This window comes from Accipiter gentilis, chromosome 4, assembly GCF_929443795.1.
Source record: "Accipiter gentilis chromosome 4, bAccGen1.1, whole genome shotgun sequence".
NCBI lineage: Eukaryota > Metazoa > Chordata > Aves > Accipitriformes > Accipitridae > Astur > Astur gentilis.
Genome location: NC_064883.1, coordinates 47457777 through 47476331, shown reverse-complemented (window position 1 = coordinate 47476331; position 18555 = coordinate 47457777). Strand labels below are relative to the sequence as shown.

Sequence of the window (18555 nt, the reverse complement as noted above, 5' to 3'; positions counted from 1 at the left end):
GTCCCCATCCTTCCCCGCAGGCGCGGATGCCCTGATCACGGCACACGACTTCTTGTCGTGGATCAAGCAGGAGGAAGAACCCTGTGTCCGTGAGCCCTGGGAGCTGCCGGAGAGGGAGATGCTGACGGGTCCCGGTCCTGGTGAGCGATGCTGAGCCTGGCCCCATGGGGCTGGCGAGGGGAGCACCCACGCAGGCTAGGCTGTGGCTCGGGGACATCCCCGGTGTCGCGGGCAGGCACTGACCAGAGCTTTTCCCTCCCCTGTAGCTGGCGAGGGGCTGCTAGTGAAGACGGAGGAGCGGTGCCCCCACGCCGAGCCCCCCGAAGAGGTGGGCTTGCCGGGCGGCTCCGGGGAGCTGCTATTCCCCGGCGCAGGCTTCGGGAACCCCGAGGGACAGGCAGCGGTGACGGCGGCGGCGGCGGCGGTGGCCCTGCCGGCACAGCACAGACTGGGCAAAGCTCCAGGCTCAGAGCCGGGGCCGGGGGCCGAGGCGGCGGGGGTCCCCACCGCGACGCCGGGACCCGTCGAGGAGCGGCCGCATGGCTGCGCCGAGTGCGGGAAGAGCTTCAGCGGGAAGAAGAGCCTGCGGATCCATCAGCGGAGCCACGCGGCCGAGCGCCCCTACCCTTGCGCCGAGTGCGGCAAGAGCTTCAACTGCCACTCGGGGCTGGTGCGGCACCAGATGATCCACCGCGGCGAGCGGCCCTACAAGTGCGCCGAGTGCGGCAAGTGCTACAGCCGCAAGGAGCACCTGCAGAACCACCAGCGGCTGCACACGGGCGAGCGGCCCTTCGCCTGTGCCGCCTGCGGCAAGAGCTTCATCCGCAAGCAGAACCTGCTCAAGCACCAGCGCATCCACACCGGCGAGCGGCCCTACCAGTGCCCGGCCTGCGGCCGCAGCTTCCGCTACAAGGAATCCCTCAAGGATCACCAACGGGTCCACGGGGCTGAAGCGGGACCCCCCCCGCTGCCCACCCCCGGCATCATGCCCCCCGGGGACTAGGGGCCACCCCGCCGCGGACTGACACCCCCCCGGGACGGGGGCAGGCGCCGGCCACGCAGCTTCCTACCAAATACAGGCGCCCGGCCGAGGCGGGGGGGGCACGGGGGGACCCCTGTGGGGGGGCCGTGCTCCCACAGGTCCCCCCCACCCGGGGCCGGCCCCCGCCACGGACGGACACTCTTCGGCCCCCCAATGCTCGCCCCCCCACCAGACAATCTTGCTGCACGGGATGGGGAGCAGCCCCCCGCCGCGTCCCCCTGCCGCCATCCCCCCCTGCCCCCGCCTGCCGCTCTGCTCCCCGGCCCCCCGCTGCTTATTTTTACTGCCCCCCGGCCCCGCGCCGTCCCGCTCTGTACAGTGCTTGGGGTGTAGTTTTGTATGGACGATGCGATGCAGAATAAAGTCGTGCTGGGCTGCAGCGCCTTCGCCCCCGGCCCTGCGGGGTCCCCCGTGTCCCCCGGGGTCCTGCAGCCACACTCCTGCCCCATCCCCGTGGTCCCGCACCCCGGGAAGGCACCGGCAGTGCCCGCAAGGTCAGAGATGGGCAAGGGGGGGCGGAATCATGGCAGAGCATGGGGCAGCAGAAACGGGTGCGGGGGCTGCCAGTGTTCCTGGTGTCACTGGCTGCGGTGGTCTTGTGCTGGCAGGGCTGTGCAGAGACCCCCAGAGCGTGGAGCGGCTGAACCCACGGGTGAAACCTTGCAGGGAGAGGGAAGGACAGGCAATGATGCTCCAGGGCATGCGTGTGTGCGTGCGTGTGCATGCACACCAGCCGTGGGTGTGCAAGGGCTGCCAGGACGCAGCCGTGCTCCCTGGGGCAGTGCGGGTCCTGGTTCTCCCCTCACCCACAGGGACTCCCTCCTTGTCAAATCCTTTCTAGCATCTCTGATTCCCAACTTTTTGCATTTTTTCCTGCCTTTCCCTGATACGCGTGGGCTGCAGGCTGTGGCCAAGCCCTCCCTGGGGCACGGACCCAGCACCCACTTCCCTGCACCTGCACACCCCTCTGCAAATCATTTTACTATCTATCTCGTAAAAGATAACCGGACAGCAATGCCCTGCTCACATCGGCCACAGCAGCAGGCAGTGGTCCTGCGTATCCCGCCTTCATTTTAACCAGCTGAACCCCTCCGACTTCTGCCCACCGTCACCAAACATCCCTGGCCCCTCCTACTCTTGATTTGAGTCTATAAATCATTTACACGGAGTTTTTAACCACAACCGTGGACACCCATGCCCTCTTCCCCAGGCACCCAAGGTGGGTGTCACTGTCCCCCCCAAGGGACACGGTCACCTGGGGAGGGGGGGGGGGGAGGCCATGACCAGAGCCGGTGACCCACCAAGTGCCACGTCTCGTGACGCTTTGCCCCGTGGCTGCTGCTCCCACGGCTGGCACTGGCGGTGCTGCCCCACTGCCCCCTCCCCGGGTGGCTGCACCGTCCTGCCTGGGTGGCAAAGGAGCTGCCACCGAGCAGGGACATGGCTGTGGGTCCCCCGCATACTGTGGTTGCGAGGCGGGGGGCAATCAGTCCAGGGGGGGCTTTTTACCTGTGCTGTAGCCCTGAGGAGGAGAAGGCAGCATGTGCGGGGCTGGAGCTCCCTAGGGACAGTACAGCCGAAGGCTGCAAGTCCTCTCCCACCCCTAGCCTTGATGCCAAGGTGCTGGGCTCCCCTGAAGGAGTGGGGTGAAGCTCTGTTGCCAACGACCCCATATCACAGCACAGCAGGCTGCATCATGCCTGCATGCTCCCCCTGACCGGCTCAGGGCAGCCCAGGAGCAGAGCAGGCCGGAGCGGCGGCAGCGTGCCGGCAGCACCGGGGATTTGAGCAGGGAGGAACTACGGGCAGGCGGCGAATTAGCAGCATGACACAGCAGTCGAGCAGCGTTGGCACAAGCGAGGAGGGAGAGGGGTGGCGGAGGAAGGTTGGGGACTTCCCCGAGGCTACGTGGGGAGCCAGGAGGAGAAAGGACCCATGACTGGTGCTGTGGGGAGGCAGGGTAGAGGAGCTGGGTCTCCCCACGGGCAGCGGCAGCTCACACGGCCCCAGTGCCGGGGGATCAGGCAGCTGCCTGCCTGCAGGGTTGACCGGGGAGGAGGAGGATGGAGGGAAGCACATGGCCTCCCCTCCCCGGCCCTGCAAGAGGCTGCCTTCGCAAGGGCAGGATTAATCCTCAGGTATCTGACACAGGCGGCTCGCCACCCCTGCCAAGCGTCGCGGTGGGCGTCACCGCCGGCCTGGCACAGCACCGCCGGCACCTGGCACAGCTCCTGGCCGAGAAAGGACCACAACTTCGGCAGTTGGCGCGGGAAGGCTCACGGGGGGCAGCAGGTCCCGCTCGCCCACGACCCTCCTCACCACGCCGCTCCAGCACCGAGTTCACACACAGAGACGGCCTTTCTGTTTTTTGGGGATTTTTTTTTTTAACAGAAGTTTATGGTTATATGCAAATTAGGTCATTAAATGATTTGCATAAAATGTTCGCACATCAGCGACTAAGTGTTCCTAACTTCCCACCCCCCCAGCCCCGAAGGTAGTAATCCTACTCGACTAGCGCTGTCACACGGCCCCGCTGACACACGCGCACGCACACGCTTCCCCGCTGCGTGTCCCCCTCGCTCACACGCGCCCAGCGGCCACGCTCGCGGGCCCTGCCCCGGGCTGCCCATGCAGGCAGAGGCATGGCTGGCGGGCGCAGGCAGGTCTCCCGGGCGCTCGCACGCCCCTACACATGCGCGTGTTATCACCGTCTCCTTCCCCGGGCGGGCGCGCGTGCCCAGCGTGTGGCAGGCGTGCACGGCGCCGGCCGCCCGCGTCCCCTCGTAGCCTTCCTCGTGCTTGCGGGGGCCCGGGCGTGCCGGCGGGGCAGGTGCCGACCGCGCTGGCACGCTGGCGCGCACCTCCTATGACCCAGGCAGCTCCCATGCACACCCACGCACACCGTTCCCCCACGCGCACACCCCTCTGTCCGTGGCCGGGCGCCCACAGCGTGGCTGGAGCCCCGCGCATGCGGGCACCGGGAGGGCCGCAGGCACACACCATGTCCTTCGCGGGACAGCGTCCCCGCCTGTCCCTAGCTGTTGGTGAGGAAGAGCCGTCTGTGTCTGGAGGCAGAGCCACGCGGCCGGCCCCGACGCCGGCCCCGGCCCCGGTTCCCGAAGGGGCTTCGGCTGGGCACGGCGGTCTCTCCCCAGCTGGCGCTCCCAGCCTGCGGCTCGGGGAAGCTGGGCTCAGCTTTGGGCTGCTCGAGGAGCGGGCTGGGGTCCGGCCGGGGCTCGGCCGGTGGCGCCTGGCTCTGCCGGGCGCTGGCCCTCTCCTGACGCAGGTAGCGCAGCTCGTCACGGATGTCCGTCAGGACGCCCAGCAAGCGAAACTGGAGCTCGCGGTCGCGGGCCCTCTCCTCGCGCTGGGTGGCCCGCTCCTCCTGCCACATGGCCAACTCCTGGTGGTACAGCTGGTCCCACTGCTCCTCCAGGTCCAGCAGGTGATGGATGTTAGTCCTCCAGCTCTCCCGGCGGTCTTCCCGCAGCCGGGAACAGCCCAGGCCACGGGGTGGGCCGGGGGCAGCGGGGGCATCCCCTGGCGGGGAGGCAGAGGAGGGCAGCGACTCCTCGGTCAGGGCGCCGTGCAGCGGGGAGCGGGCCGGGGGTTCTTCCTCCACCGTCGGCTTCTCCCAGGTGGGCCCCATCAGTACCCTGGGCAAAGCGCCCATCTCTGGGCCTGGGCCCCCCGCGTGCTCCTCGGGGTGCGAGGAGTCGAGCCCGCGGCCCAGGGGGGGCAGGTCAGACACCCCCTCGTGGCCCCAGTCCGAGTGAGCGTCCACGGGGTTGAGAGGGTCCTCGGGCAGAGAGGTGACGGAGCCCTGGGAGCTGCACCTGCGGATCAGCATGGCCTGGCGGGACAGTTTCATGTCTTCCTCTGCAGACATGGGGGCCTCGGGCCCGGACTGCATCCCCACGGCCCCGCCGTGGCCCCTCTCCACCTCCCGGCCTTCCCGTTCCTCCTCCTCCGACATGGAGGCGTAGGAGACGAGGGACTCGTTTCGCAGGGACGGGGAAATGGCTGACACGTCTGGAGTCCGCAGCTCCGGTCCTGACTCGGCTGGAAGAGAAGAGAAGCCCTCCGGTGAGCCCCAGCAGCTGCCCCGGCCCCCTGCCGTTCCCCGACACATGGACATCCCCTTCATGGACATCCCTGAGGGACACAGCAGGCCAACGTGCCCCATCTGTGCAGCCCTCGCCCCTGCCTGCCTCGCACGCTCCCCGTCCCCCTGCAGTGAGTTCCCCAGCTCCCTGTGTGACGCAGGGACAGCCATGGCCTTTGCCTTCCCTTGGATTTGCCGCCTTCTCCTGCCACCAACCAACCCTCGGCAGTTACGAAACTGTGCTCCGGGTTCCCCGTTACGTATCCGCAGCCCTTTGGGACTCGCAGACCAGGAGACAATCGCACAGGCTGGGCAGGCAGAGGGAAGCGTCTCCAGTTGGGGTGTCCCCAGCAGTGCCACCCCCAGTGCCATGCCAAAGGCTGCATCCAGCCTCACCGGCAGTGCAACGCTGCGCCAGGACCAGGCTCTTGGTGCAAACCACCACCGCAACCTTTTACCGGCCGCCACGCTCCCAGCGGATCTCCATCCAGACCCCGCGCCCTCTCTCCACAGCCTAAAGCCCCGCAGCAGCCTGTCCCGCAGCCTTACCCGAACTGCTCTGTCCTTCCCCTCGGCTGTACTCGCAGATGACAGAGGGGTCGGGGCTCTGCACTGCCAGCCGGGGCACAGCGGAGCCCTCCACGTCCGGCAGGGATGAGGGCTGCCCGTTGGTGTCGATGTAGATGCTGGGGTGGCTGACACCGGGCTGCAGGTGCATGAAGGACTGCTTGGTCGCTCCGGGGAAGAACAGATCTGTGGGACAGAGAGAATCCAGCCTCAGCCGCTGCGATGACGGCACCGGCAGTTCACATGCCCCCGCGGAAGGGCAGATGGGGCTCCCCAGGAGAAGGGTCCCATGGGAATCTGCAGGGGAGCAACGCTGCGTGGGGGACATGGTCGCACCGGGGCACAGACGCTCCTCCTGCAAGGCCGGCCCACCCGATCGCTCACCCTCACCTCATCCAGGACCATCCTGAACTCACCCAACCCCAAGGGTATTGGCATCCCCTAAATGTCCCGCAGGACTTCTTCCTTCAGCCCAGAGCTCTTCTGCTCTGCAGCGAGACGGGCGTCTGATTCAGAGACAGCCCGAGCCTGAACCGAGTGAAAACAAGACCCATGCCACCCACCCATCCCCACTGAAACCTGGCGGGCCAAACTGAAATCAAAGAGCAGAGGAAGGAGCAGGAAGAACTAACCCTGGTGCCCTCTGGGGACAAAAAGAAGCCGGACACATCTCCTTTGTGGAAATGAAAGGGCAGGAGGGTATTTGCCTCCTGTACAGTAACGAAGCCCAGCTGGGGTGTACGGGTGGGCCCAGCTCAGCACTACTGCAAGACCGATGTCGGGTCTTTCACCAACATTTTGCCCCCGACCCCCGAGTATCTCTCGGGCGTTTGAGCTAAACAGGCGTTACCCAAGAGCAGGACCAGCAAGAGAGCACTGCGCTCTGGCGTAGGCCAAGACACAGGTTTGCTGTGCAGATGACAGAGGGGTCAAATGCACAGCCCCATTGAGAAGGCACAGCCCACCCACGGACCCACCAGCTCCCCCCCTGCCATGCATGGCACCCGGGTGCGAGGCGCTGCGAGAGGACGGTGTGGCTTTGCACTGAAACAGCTGCTCCTGCTCCCTCTGACCTCAACTAACCACGGGGGATGCTGACCCTGAAAAGAACCAGGGAAATAAAATCGCATCCCATCTTTCACCAGCTGCCTTTAGACAGTACCCAGCATGGCCAGGCACTGTATCACATTAAAGGAAGGAAAAAAAAACCACCAAAAAAGACCCGCTCCCACAGAGTTTGAGGTGTTCTTGTTGATCCCAGGTTATTTCCACAGTGGATTTTTAATTCCAGCACACACGGTTTCCAAGCCTGCTGGTTTGCTACTCGGATACGACAGGACCGCGGCCCTGCCGGATGCTGTAATCCCAACACAAACCGCGTACGAGAGCAAAACCCAAAAGTCTCCTTCCACAATTGACGCCGTGCCGGCTAGCACAGAACACAAACGCTCGGCAGACCCCAGAACTCAGGGGGACCGTGCCTGGTGATGTTACCAGGCCGGACGTCAGTCGGAGAGTGCAGGTGGGGACGCAGCGCGGGACTCTGCTACTCCAACTCTCCTCTCCCCAGAGAACCGCCACGACTGACCTGGGTCCAAGATGATTTCAGGCTCCGAGTCGTGGCTGGCCTGCAAGAAGGTGGAAGCCACCATCTTCTCCAGGGGCGTGAGGCGCGGCTTGTGGAGCGGCCCGCCGGCGCGGTTCATGGGCAGGTGCTTCTTGGAGGTGATCTTTTTCTTGACGTCCAGCCGCAGGTCGCGCCACTTGTGCTTGAGGTCGTCGATGGAGCGTTCGGTGTAGCCCAGGAAGTTGACGCGGCTTTGGATTTGGGTCCAGAGCTGCTTCCGCCGCACGGGGTGAGCCCGCAGGGCTTCAGACCCATACAGGGCGCTGAAATGCCGGACCACATTCCAGACCAGCGTCTCAGTCTCGTCATTGGAGAAGTTGGCCTTCCTCTTCCGGCCAGACGCTGGCATCGCCTGCGAGGCTGCGGCAGAGGTGGAAGGGGCACAATTGAACCTCGGTCCCCACTCCTCTCTGTCAGCTCCTGGGGGGAACATGGGGCTGCGGGAGCCCGAGGGAGCCGCGGAGGAGGGAGCCGAAGCAAGAGCCCCCGAGGCATCCATGGCAGGGGAGGCTTGGGCCGGGGAGGATCTAAAGAGCCGCTTCGGCACACCACGCGGCAGGGGGGCACCTCATCCCCTCGCCCCGGCTCGAGAGCACCTGGGAGGGGAGAAAAGGAAAGGGCAGCGGTGGGTCGCGGCAGTGCGGGGTGACGGCGAGGGCCCCCGGCCTTCTCTAACCAGAGGCACCCGGGGGCCCCCAGCCAGCTACCAGGGGGGCCGCGGAGAGGGTCGTGGTCACGGTGCACGCATTGGGACCGTGACAGAGGCCGCAGTGAGTGCCACGGCACGCGCTTCGGGGCCGCGGCGGGTGCCTCAGGGCCACACAGAGGGTGCCGAGGAGCACCTCGGGCAGCGATGGGGAGCGCCTCTGGTTGCACAGTGAGTGCCTCCAGGACGTGGCCTCGGCAAGCAACCCAGGGCCACAGCAGGAGCCCCAGCAACAACTTCAGGGCCACAGCCATCGCCTCTGGGCTACGGTGAGCACCACAGCGAGGATCTTGCCACGGTCAGCACCTCAGGTCCACAGCAAGGACCTCAGTGATGGCAAGCAGCTCGGCACCACGTCAAGGTCTACATCCATGGTGAAAGCGCCAGGGCCGCAGCACAAGGCCTCAGGTCCATGGTGAAGGCCTCGGCCATGCTGAGCACTTCAGGTTCCCAGCAAGGGCTTCAGGGCCATGGCACAGACCTTGGCCATAGGACAGGTCTAGGGGCCATGGCAAAGGCCTGGGCCATGGTGAGCATCTCAAGGCCGTGGTGAAGACCTTGGCCAAGATGCAGGCCTTGGCAAGGGTCTTGGCCATGGTGAGAACCGCAAGACCCCGGTGAGTAACTCAGGTTCCTGGTGAGGACCTTGGGGTCATGGTGAAGACCTTGCCCATGGCGAGCACCTCAAGGCTGTGGCAAAGACATTACAGAAGGCCTTGGCCACGGTGAACACCTCAAGCTCCCACTGAGGGCCTCGGGGCCATGGCAAAGCCCATGGCCACAGCAAGTACTTCAGGACCACGGCGAAGACCTTAGCGAAGGCCTTGGCCGCGGCAAACACCTCAACCTCCCAACGAGGCTCTCGGCGCCGTGGCGAAGACCATGGCCACGGCGAGCGCTTCGAGGCCACGGCAAACAACTCAAGCTCTCACGAGGGCCGTGGGGCCACCGCAAAGACCAAGGCCATGGCGAGCGCTTCACGGCAACCCCTTGGCGAAGGCCTTGGCCACGGTGAACGCCTCGAGCTCCCGCTGAGCGCTTCCAAGAGCCCGGCAAAGACCGCGGCCAACGGCGCAGGTCTCGGGCCGGCGGCAAACCCCCCCACCTCCCCCCCCCCCCCGGCCACGTCGAGCACTCCATCAAGGTTCTCGACCCACGGCCGCGTCCCAACTGCCTTGACCCCACCAAACGCCCCCCCCCCCAACTCCTCGTCCCCCAGCACCGTGGGCAAAACCCTCAGCATCTCCGTGCCCCACCGACACCCCTCAAGGTCTTGGCACCCCCCCCTCGCCCAAATCACCACCCCCACCCCCCACCCCATTCAGAGGCGGGGGTAGCCCGGGGCAGGGGGGAAGAGGGGGCGGGCGGGGGAGGGGGGGGGGGGGGGGCAGCCGGTTACCGGCTGCACCCTCGGGGCAGGGCCGGGGCCTTCGGCGGGCGGCTTTTGTTCGCGCTTCCGCCGGGCACCGGGGACAAAGGGGCCGGGGCCGGTGCCTGCCCCCGGTCCCCCCCCCCCCCTCCGGGGGGGGGGGGGGGGACCGGGGGCAGGCACCGGCCCCGTCCGCAGGCCTTTCCTTCCCGCCCCCCCCCCCCCCCCGCCAACACCCCCCCGGGGCAGGGCGGCGGCGCCTACCTGTGCCGGGACGGGCGTGCGAAGGGGGGAAAGGGGAGGGGGGGGGGAAGAGGGGGAGAACGGCGACGGAGGGGCCTGGCTCGGAGAAGAAGGGGGGAGGGGGAAAGGGGGGGAAGGGGGGGGGGTGGGAAAAGGAAAAAGGAAACTCAGCTCCGGCGGCAGCGGCGGGTAATGGCTCCCGCCTCGGCGGAACTCGCCTTCATTTCCTCCGCCTACCGAGCGGCGCGGCGCGGCGCGGCGAGCGGCGGCGGGGGCCCCTGCGCGGGCCCCGCCCTTGGGCGCCCCCTGGCGGAACCGCCGCGGCAGCAAACGGCGAGAAGAGACGCGCCGGGGGGGAGCTCCCGCGGGGAGGGGGTGCGCATCCCCGGGTGGGCTCTTCCCTGCGCGCCCCCTTGCTTCGTACCCCGGTGCCCCCACGCTGTCTCCGCACCCCCGGGGGTGGGGGGGAGCCCCGTGCACCCCCATGGTTCTGCAGCCCCCCCACCCCCCCCCAACCCGGTTGAACCTCCGTGATTGCATACCCCGGTGGGCGCTTTGCCATCCGCTGCCCCTGCGCCCCCGGGGGGGGGGGCTGCTGTACTCCCGTGCACCCCGGTGCGCCGCCCCCCACCCCACCCCCCCCCCACGCACGCCAAGGCTGCACCCTGCCCTGTGCAACCCGGGGAGCACCCCTTGCGAGATGCCCTGTTCACTCCGGCGGGTATCCGCGTTCCCCCCCCCCGCACCCCTGGGGGGGGGCCCTGGCAGCCCCTGCCCCCAGATGGACACGTCCCGGTGCCCCCTGCCCACGCACCCCTAAGGTACTCAGCGCCTCATGCACCTCCGTGGGTGCCCCTCGCACCCTCTGCCCTGGGCACCCCGTGCCCTCCGCCCCATGCATCCCCACAGGCGACCCCTGGGCAAACTTACCGAGCACCCCAACAGGTCCCCGGGTGCACCCTGTCCCATGCGATGGGTGCCCCTTGCACCCCCCCGGCCCCCTTCACCACAACAGGTACCTGGGTGCCCCTCGCACGCACCGCTCGCTGTGTCCCAGTGCGTACCCTGTCCCGAGCACCCTGATGGGCCCCCCACCCTGGACACCCCGATAAGCACCTCTTGTGTGCCCGGCCCAGGTGTGCCCCAACAGGCACCTCCCGCCCAAACCCCACTGTGCCCCCCCCCCCGGCACTGCCACTCACCCTTCCCCTGGGTCCTCGCTGGGGTCCCCTCCCTGGGGGTGGCTATGACAGCTGGGTGCAGAGCACCCGTGGGTGCCGCGGTGCTGTGGGGACGTGCCTGTCCCCGCTGCGGGCCACAGCCCACCCTGATGGCCTTCGGCTGCCCCTGGTTCTCTGCGTACATGTGGGGTGTCATCCCCGTGCCCCATCCCACCTCGGGGGCCCTGGTGCAGCAGCGGTCACTGCGCCGGGGACAGGGTGCACAGTGGGTGCCCATTAGGGCGCACAGTCCAGTGTACATGGGGGGAGCTGTGCAGGGGACCCCCAGGGTGCATACGGGTGCCACCCACACCACGTGGGACACTGGGGCTGGCACAGCCGGCGTGCAGCCCAGGGCTCTTAATTAACAGCCACGACAGGGTCATCAGCCAGGTCCCTGCTGCCCACGGGTGCTGTCCGTGGCCCTGGCACCCGTGCGGGAACGGCGTGCATTGGTGTGCTGCGGGGGCCCAGGAGCGGCCACGGTGTCACCGGGCCAGGGGGTCTGCATCCCCAGGCCAGGGCGAGGGGGGGGTGGGTGGGTGTTGGTGTGGCCCCGCTGCTCCCAGCAGCCCCAGGGGAGCGCAGGGGCTCTGCCCAGCTCACGGCGGGCTTGGATGTGACGTTAAAATATTACAACCACCAGCAATGCTGCACTTCGCTGAATTATTCCTTTTTAATGCCTGTTACAAACCTCCGGTGTCACCACGTGGCGACAGCAACCAGTGGCACCCGGTTCCCCCAAACCCCTGTGGGAAGGAGCCACTGCCCCTGGCATGGGGGCACCCCAGCACCACCCCACATCCCCCACCCTCCCAGCAAACACAACTACCATGCTCAGGGCAAATCCTCTCCAGGGGCAGCTCCATGGCTGCAGAAGCCACCCCCTGGGAGAAGGTTTTGGCAGCAGGTTCACGTTCCCGGTGCTGCCGCCGCCAGCCCCTGGCACTGCCCCGATAGGTGACATCCAGAGCACGGTGGCTCCGCAGCCCCTGTGCATGGTGCTCCCTGCCAGACATCCCTTTTGCCCCTGAGCCACGTGAACCCACAGCAAACCCCACAGCACAACTCAGCTGGCACTGCTGCAGGAGACGGTGGCCAGGCCAGTCCGGTGACGGCCCCGATGAGCACCGGTCCCCATCATGGGCACGAGTGGGTCCAGGCATGTGCTGGCCACTCCGCTCACTGCTTGGGAGGGGTGTCCCTGATAAGGGCTCGCCCGGTGCCGGCTGACACCATGTGCACTGCATCCTCCAGCTCGTAGAAGGCCTGGAAGAGGTCCGGCGAGGTGGCCCGGCACTCCAGGTACCGCCGCAGCGTGGCCAGGCTGCCCCAGACCTCTCGCTCCGAGGGGCAGGGCTGCACTGCCACCAGCTCTCCCCCATCCTTGCCCTCCGCCGTCCCCTTGTCCCCATCCGCCTCCGCCGACTCCCCGTTGCGCTCCAGCTCCTCGTCCGTCATCGTGCGGCGCTCCAGCTGCTCCTGGCTGAGTGGGCCGGGTGCCGGGGTGAGGGCCGGGGCCTCGGTGCCAGCATCGGGGCTGAAGCCGGTGGCACAGAAGCAGCTAGCGATGAGCCCCGGGTGCACGTCGCCCCAGGCTTGCGCCAGCATGTGCAGGGCATCCAGGAGGGTCGGCTGCCCCGTGCCACGCTCCGCCAGCAGCCACCTCAGCAACCGGCGACGGTAGTGGCCCTTGAGGTCGCTGGTGATGCCGCGGTCCAGGGGCTGGGCCAGGGCGGCAGCCGGCGGGATGAAGACCATCCTGACGTTGGAAAGCTGGAGGTAGGGGTGTGCCTCATGCTTGGTGAGGAGGAGGAGGACGCTCTTCCCCTGCCGCCACATCCCCTCGTTGAACTCCCGCAGCCACTCGGCAAAGAGGGGGGCAGTCATGCCAGCCAGGCTGCTGGCGCGGTAGCTCCAGGGCATCTGCCCCAGGTTGACACCCCGCAGGCAGGGGGGCCGGGGGATCTCCCCCACCACCCGCAGCGGGGCCTTCTCCGAGCCGTCGGCATTGGCGCAGAGCAGGAGCGTCAGCCGGTCGCCGGCGCTCTCGCCCTTGCCGGGGGAGCTGGCTGGGAGGAGCACCCCCATCTCCCCACAGGCATAGATCTCGGAGAGCGCATAGCTGCGGAGGAGGCTGGGCAGCACCGCGCCGGCCCAGTGGTCGGCCGTGGGCTGCTCCGCATCCCCTTTCTCTACTGGCGGCTTCTTGAAGGAGAGGTTGTGGCGTGCCTCAAAACGAGCCAGCCAGCCACCGCCGGGTTCCGGGTCGGGGCGGCCCAGCGCCTCGGCGAGGTGTTTGGCCTTGAGCTGGAGGAGCGGGCTGCTGACGGGCAGGTCGGTGGCACGGGCGCCCTCCACCCAGCGCAGCAGGGCGGCCTCGAGGGCCACGTCCTTCCCTTCCCGCTTGCGTTTGCGTTCGGGGTCGCCATTGCGGTGCCACTCACTCAGGATCCGCTCCTTGTTCTTGATGATGCGGCAGATCTGGGGCTGTGACACCCCGAAGCGCTTGGCCAGCTCGCTCTGAGACACCTTGGGGCCCTCCAGCATCTCCAGCACCCGCACCTTCTCTGTCAGCGACAGCTCCTTCCGCTCCTTCCGCGGTGTTGCTGTTCCCCCCTCTGCTGTCCCCGGGGAGCGGCCAGTGCAGGGGGCTGGGCGGCAGGGGCTGCCCGCAGCCCCCAGCCCTGCCGGCTCGGCAAAGCCTCTTCCGCAGCAGTTGCAGGTGTAGGTGCGCTCCCCGCCGTGCGCCAGCCGGTGCCGTACCAGGTCCGGCTTTTGCCCGAAGCCCCGGCCACATTTGGGGCACTCGAGCGGCAGCTCCCCCGGCTGGCAACGGTGGCTCTCAAAGGCAGGAGGTAAGACGATGAACCCCCTATTACCGGCACCGGGATTCGGCTCCGGCTCGAGGATGCCGCAGTAGCTGCAGCCCTGTTCCCGCAGCGGGACGGGGAAGTCGCTGGGGCCAGCACGGCGGGATGGCGGGGAGCCGGGCGGCGGGGATATCCCCTCCTCGTCCTTCATCTCCTTCCCCAGCCAGTCCCCTGCAGAGACAGGAACGTGCTGGGGAGAGAACCCCCTTACTGGGAATCCCACGGGAACAAACCCTCTGGTTCAGCAGGATTCAGCCCATCACCCGGTCCCCCTTTTCCCCCTCACCCTGGGAGGGTCCGGCAGGCACCGTACGCGGCCGGTGGCTCCGGTGCTCCCCGTAGAACCCCGCCACCGCCTCCTCCTGCTCCCCTCGCTCCACCTCGGCCAGGATGTCGGGTTTGGTGACAGCGTAACCTGTCACAGAGACAAGAGGGACAACCGGCAATGCCGCCGGTGATGCCGCCGCACAGCACCGCGGTGGCGGGTCACAACAGGCCTGCCTTGGCATTCCCCCGCCGTGACGGGGACAGACGGCCGGCGTGGTCCCGCGGTGACCCCAGGCCCCGCGGCCGCCTGCTCCCGCCACCCACCCAGGCCGGCGTCGACGCCGACGTGCCGCTGGCCTCGCTCGCGGCCAGGCCGTGACCGGCAGCGCCAGGGCTGGTGCCGGGCAGGACCAGCGTGCCTCACCCAGGGTGACGGGGTGCTCCCGGTCCTCCTTCATGGCACCGGCACCTTCCCGGTCCTCGGGGAGACGCGGCGGCTGCTCCCGGTGCTGCTCACCAGCGAGGCCTCACCTGCGGGAGGGACGGAAGGTGGTCGAACCATGCGCCGCACCGGGATGACGGCGCACGGCCCGGCGGAGACCCCGCGGAGCGGGCAGGGAGAACCGGGCGTCGGCGGTGCCGGTTGGGGCCGCCGGTGGAAGGAGGGTGGCCGGGGCCGCCGAAACCCGGTGGGCCGCGGTACCGGTGCCGTACCTGGGCCGGGCCCTGTCCCCCTCCCGTCCGGTCGGGCCCGGTGCAACGGCGACCCCGGCCGCAGCCCCGGCCCCGGCCCCGGCCCCGCCGCCGCCCCGCGCGGCCCCGCTCACCGGCGGGAGCGCGCGTACCGACCCTGCCCTCCCCGCCCCGCCCTCCCTCTCTGTTCTTCCCATCGATTGGCCCTCCGCTAGCGGGCGCCGCCCGGACTAGCCCAATCAGCGCGGAGGCCGGAGCCGCGGCCGGTGAATGCTGCGGCGCCGTTCTTCCCCTTTTCCCCGATGCTGCGTGGTCCGCCCGCCGCGAGGCGGCGCTGCGGCGCGCAAACTCCCTCCCTCCCCTCCCCGCCGCCGTTCCCAGCGTGCACCGCGCTCTCGGCATGGCCGCTCTGCCCCGCCGCTGCTGAGGAGGCGCCGGGCCCGCTCCGCCGCCGCCCGCTCCGCTCCGCCGCTGCCACCGCCCGCCGCCGCCGTCCGCCGCGCCCCGCAGGGCCATGGCCGACTGGGCCCCTGCTCAGGTAAGCGCTGCCGACGCCCCCTCTCCTCCCCCCCCCCCCGCCGGCCGACGCCCCCCCCCCCCCAGGCCTGGCCCCGTCTCCCGTCCCCCGGCGGCGGCCGGGCCTGAGGGTTCTCGGCACCGATGAGGGCCCGTCCCGTCCCGTCCCCCTCTGCGGGGTCCGGTTTAGCCCGTGGCTGCCCAGACGTCGGCCGGGGTACCGCCTCGCTCGGGCGGCGGAGCCCACGGCCTTGTCTGTGCCCCCCGCAGGACCTGGAGTGGGACATGGAGTCCCAGGAGCTGGCCCTGGAGCAGCCCCTGCCCGCCCCCGAGCAAGGCACCGCCGGGGAGGCCGAGCTGCCGGCCGCCGAGATCTCCCTAACGCTTGTCACCGAGATCCAGGCCGTGGATAGGAAGGTGGACGCCCAGGCCGCCCAGCTGATGAACCTGGAGGGGAGGATGAGGATGGCGGAAACCAAGCTGATCGGCTGCGAGAAGACGGCGGTGGAGTTCGGGAACCAGCTGGAGAGCAAGTGGACCGCACTGGGCACCCTCATCCAGGAGTACGGGCAGCTGCAGAAGCGGCTGGAGAACATGGAGAATCTGCTGAAGAACAGGAATTTCTGGATCCTGCGGCTGCCCCCGGGGGCGAAGGGGGAGGTCCCCAAGGTAACGGTCTTCTGCTCCGTCTTCAAAACGGGGTTGTTCCGCATGTACTCTATTCTCACAGCCCTGTTTCAGGGCAGCTGTGGTGCTGAGCGGGACACGGCTTCCCTGCAATGGTGTCTTTCCTTTCGCACTTGGTGAGAAGCACTAGTACAGGTCCCTTTGTGTTAATTACGCACCACTCGTTATATATGTCTGATCCTCACCGAAACTCATTGGCTGGTCTGTGCGGGGTCACACGCTCCTTAGCGTGGCTGGAGCTGTGTTTGAGTCATGCAGAATTGTGTGGCTCAGCCCCATGTGCCTGGTGGGTTTGGTAACATCCCCAGTGTCTGTTCAGAGGCAACTGGCGGCAGAACCACATCAAAAATGAAACGGGAAAAGAGTCTATGTGTCGGGCACTGTGCACAGGACATCATCCGCAGCGCGAGGAGGCTGAGCAGCAGGCAAGGTGCAGGCAGGTGACGAGGGAAAATCCCATTGTGTCCCTTGCGGGCAGGGGTGAAGCTGCCTGAGCCAGGCACGGGGATCAAGCGAGGCTTGATGGAAGGAGCGGGTGTTGCTGTGTGGGACTGTTCTGTGCGGTGTTTGAGGAGTTTGAATGAGAAAATGTCCCTGGGCATTTTCTTCAACAAGAGGCAAAATGTCTGAGCATATGATGCTTCTAATCGCAGGTCCCTGTGGCATTCAACGATGCTTCGTTTAACTTCTCTGAGGAGGAGTGGAAGAGCTTGAATGAGTGGCAGAAGGAGCTTTACAGGCATATCATGAAAGGCAACTACGAGGCCGTCATCTCGATGGGTAAAGACGAGCTGGGGTTTGCCCTCAGCCTTCTGATGCGCCAGGTTTTCTGGAAAGCACCACTGTGCCTGGCAGGATTGGGGAGGGTGGATGGTGTGCTGGTTTGGGAACGCGTTATGCCGGCTTTTGACGGCAGCCCTGGCAGTTACTTCAGTCCTCACCGGTTCAGTTTAGCAGTGGATGGATGTCATGAGCATCGCTGCAGTGACCGCGTCTCCCTGATGGTCTCTGTGGCCAGTAGGAGCCAAGCGAGCACCTAGGTCGTGAGGAGGAGGGGAAGCGAGAGGACCCCCAAGCCAAGTAAAAATGGGGAAGAAGGGAGTTTTTGTCATGCAAAGGTCCACAGATCCACTGCGCTGGGTGCGTCAGCCCGCTCGCCGCTTAGGGCAGCAGAGGGGTGCCCTGCCTCTGAGGTTCCTTCCAGCCCTTTCTGTGGGTAATCAGTCCTTCAGCTGCAGAGCCTTTCATAAGGGAGGAGAGCAAGGTTTGCAAGCTGCCTGCCTTGGTGCTCTGTCTGACCCCAGCCTCATCCCAGGGGAGGTTTCTTGCCCAGGCTGTTGTGGTACCTGCTCCTGTAGTGCTGGGGTGGAGCTGGGGAGAAGCAGCAGGCAAAGGCAGGCTCTGCCTTCTGCTTTCCCCTCCAGCAGCTCAGGGCAGTGTGTTCAAGGCTAAACAAACATGCTCTGCTCGCTCCTTCCAGTCCCGGCTGCAGGCATTCCTTCCAGGGGACGTGTTGCCTTCGCGAGCACCTACGTGTGTTCTGAGAAGTGACCTTGCTTTGGCTAGACGCCCGCGCGTGGTGGGTGGGAGCGCAGACGCGGTCCCTGGAAGACAGGCCTGTGCTGGGGCCACTGGTGTGCAGGCTCACCTGCCAGCCAACTCCGGGCGATCCAGGCCTTTTGTCTTTTTTTTTCCACTTTCTTCCTTTATGTTTTTTGAACAGAGGTCTCCTGCAGTCCCTGTGTGCAAGGGATAAAGGTGAAGGATAAATACTGTCCCCGGTTCTCCTGTTTAAAAACAGTCCTGCGTCCTACTTTAGAGGCACAGGAACGTTACGGTCCCGCTGAAGGGGATCTGTGGATCTGAGCCTGGAGCTTAGAAAAATGTATCTGTGCTTCGTCTGAAGGTTTCCTTTGAGTAACGAGGTTTAGGGGTTTGGCCCTCATATAAGGCAAACGGATCCACCACAGCAGATTAATACCCAGAGACTCACACTTGTTTGGAAATGAAGTTTTCCGCTCTCCATCCTAGGAGAGATTGTGATTGTCCCCTTTCCCCCACCAAAATCCGCAAGCAGCCTGTGACTCGGACGAGTAGGATGGAGCGGTCCTGGCTGGAGGGAACCGCATGGGGAGGGCACTTCCCCTGCTGCCGCTGGCTGACAGCTCTGGTGCTGTCCCCAAGCTGAAGTCCCCATTGTAATGGATCCGCGGACCTTAGCAGAGAGGAGAAGAAAGGAAGCCTGGAGGTAAGCACAGATGCATTTTCTTATTCTCCTCCTCACGCTGCAGGCTGGGAGGTGCTCCTCACCTGAGCAGAATGTGCTCCTGCAGTCCGCTCATGTTCCCAGGGCCCAGACAAGGTGAGCGGTGCAGATGTGTGAGAGCATCTTCTTAAGCCTCTCTTTCCATTACCCGTCATCCCCAGCAGCGAAGGAAGGTTGGTGGGCAAAGGTTTGAGAGTCTCTCTCCTGCAAGGGCAAAGGAAACATTCTGAACCTCTTTTTACATGCAGATGCTGCCATTTCGAAGCCTGACCTCCTGTCACGGATTGAGCAAGGAGAGGATCCCAACGCGGAGGATCAGGATGACTCTGAGGGAGGAGAAACCCCTACAGACCCCAGCACCGGTAAGCCATAAG

General features: G+C 66.5%; 4 protein-coding genes across 10 annotated transcripts in view; 2 read left to right on the top strand and 2 right to left on the bottom strand.

Annotated features, from left to right (window-relative positions):
* LOC126037972 (uncharacterized) overlaps positions 1–18555 on the top strand; it is a 40329-nt gene that overhangs the window by 3420 nt on the left and 18354 nt on the right. Inside the window, exons 6-21 of the mRNA XM_049798950.1 lie at positions 21–140; positions 267–1002; positions 2563–2683; positions 2769–2950; positions 3992–4854; positions 4928–5024; positions 7285–7570; positions 7629–8218; positions 8832–9317; positions 10796–11024; positions 12137–13315; positions 13634–13737; positions 14348–14708; positions 15499–15897; positions 16569–16695; positions 18430–18543. Coding sequence (XP_049654907.1) covers positions 21–140; positions 267–1002; positions 2563–2683; positions 2769–2950; positions 3992–4854; positions 4928–5024; positions 7285–7570; positions 7629–8218; positions 8832–9317; positions 10796–11024; positions 12137–13315; positions 13634–13737; positions 14348–14708; positions 15499–15897; positions 16569–16695; positions 18430–18543 — 5994 coding nt within the window. The remainder of the gene's footprint in view (positions 1–20; positions 141–266; positions 1003–2562; positions 2684–2768; positions 2951–3991; positions 4855–4927; positions 5025–7284; positions 7571–7628; positions 8219–8831; positions 9318–10795; positions 11025–12136; positions 13316–13633; positions 13738–14347; positions 14709–15498; positions 15898–16568; positions 16696–18429; positions 18544–18555) is intronic.
* Positions 3512–9903, bottom strand: LOC126037604 (uncharacterized). Of its 3 annotated transcripts, none has more exons than XM_049798024.1 (4): positions 9681–9903; positions 7303–7937; positions 5697–5900; positions 3512–5104 (listed from the first exon to the last, which is right to left on the bottom strand). In XM_049798024.1, exons 2-4 carry the CDS (start codon positions 7838–7840, stop codon positions 4077–4079), a joined length of 1770 nt encoding a protein of 589 aa, XP_049653981.1. In that variant the 5' UTR covers positions 7841–7937; positions 9681–9903; the 3' UTR covers positions 3512–4076. The 3 variants fall into 3 exon arrangements, with proteins under 3 accessions (XP_049653981.1, XP_049653982.1, XP_049653980.1); XM_049798025.1 differs by having other exon boundaries at positions 7303–7701; XM_049798023.1 differs by lacking the exon at positions 9681–9903 and having other exon boundaries at positions 7303–9138.
* On the bottom strand, positions 11547–14831 carry ZNF589 (zinc finger protein 589). Its single transcript, XM_049798015.1, has 4 exons — positions 14734–14831; positions 14444–14550; positions 14039–14167; positions 11547–13923 (listed from the first exon to the last, which is right to left on the bottom strand). The coding sequence occupies exons 2-4, from the start codon at positions 14475–14477 to the stop codon at positions 12062–12064; spliced, it is 2025 nt and encodes a 674-aa protein (XP_049653972.1). The 5' UTR covers positions 14478–14550; positions 14734–14831; the 3' UTR covers positions 11547–12061.
* LOC126037613 (zinc finger protein 398-like) lies at positions 15101–18517 on the top strand. Of its 5 annotated transcripts, XM_049798059.1 has the most exons (5): positions 15101–15250; positions 15499–15897; positions 16569–16695; positions 18207–18277; positions 18430–18517. In XM_049798059.1, exons 1-4 carry the CDS (start codon positions 15227–15229, stop codon positions 18227–18229), a joined length of 573 nt encoding a protein of 190 aa, XP_049654016.1. In that variant the 5' UTR covers positions 15101–15226; the 3' UTR covers positions 18230–18277; positions 18430–18517. The 5 variants fall into 5 exon arrangements, with proteins under 5 accessions (XP_049654016.1, XP_049654013.1, XP_049654014.1 ...); XM_049798057.1 differs by having other exon boundaries at positions 15123–15250; positions 17639–18436; XM_049798058.1 differs by having other exon boundaries at positions 15125–15250; positions 18207–18436.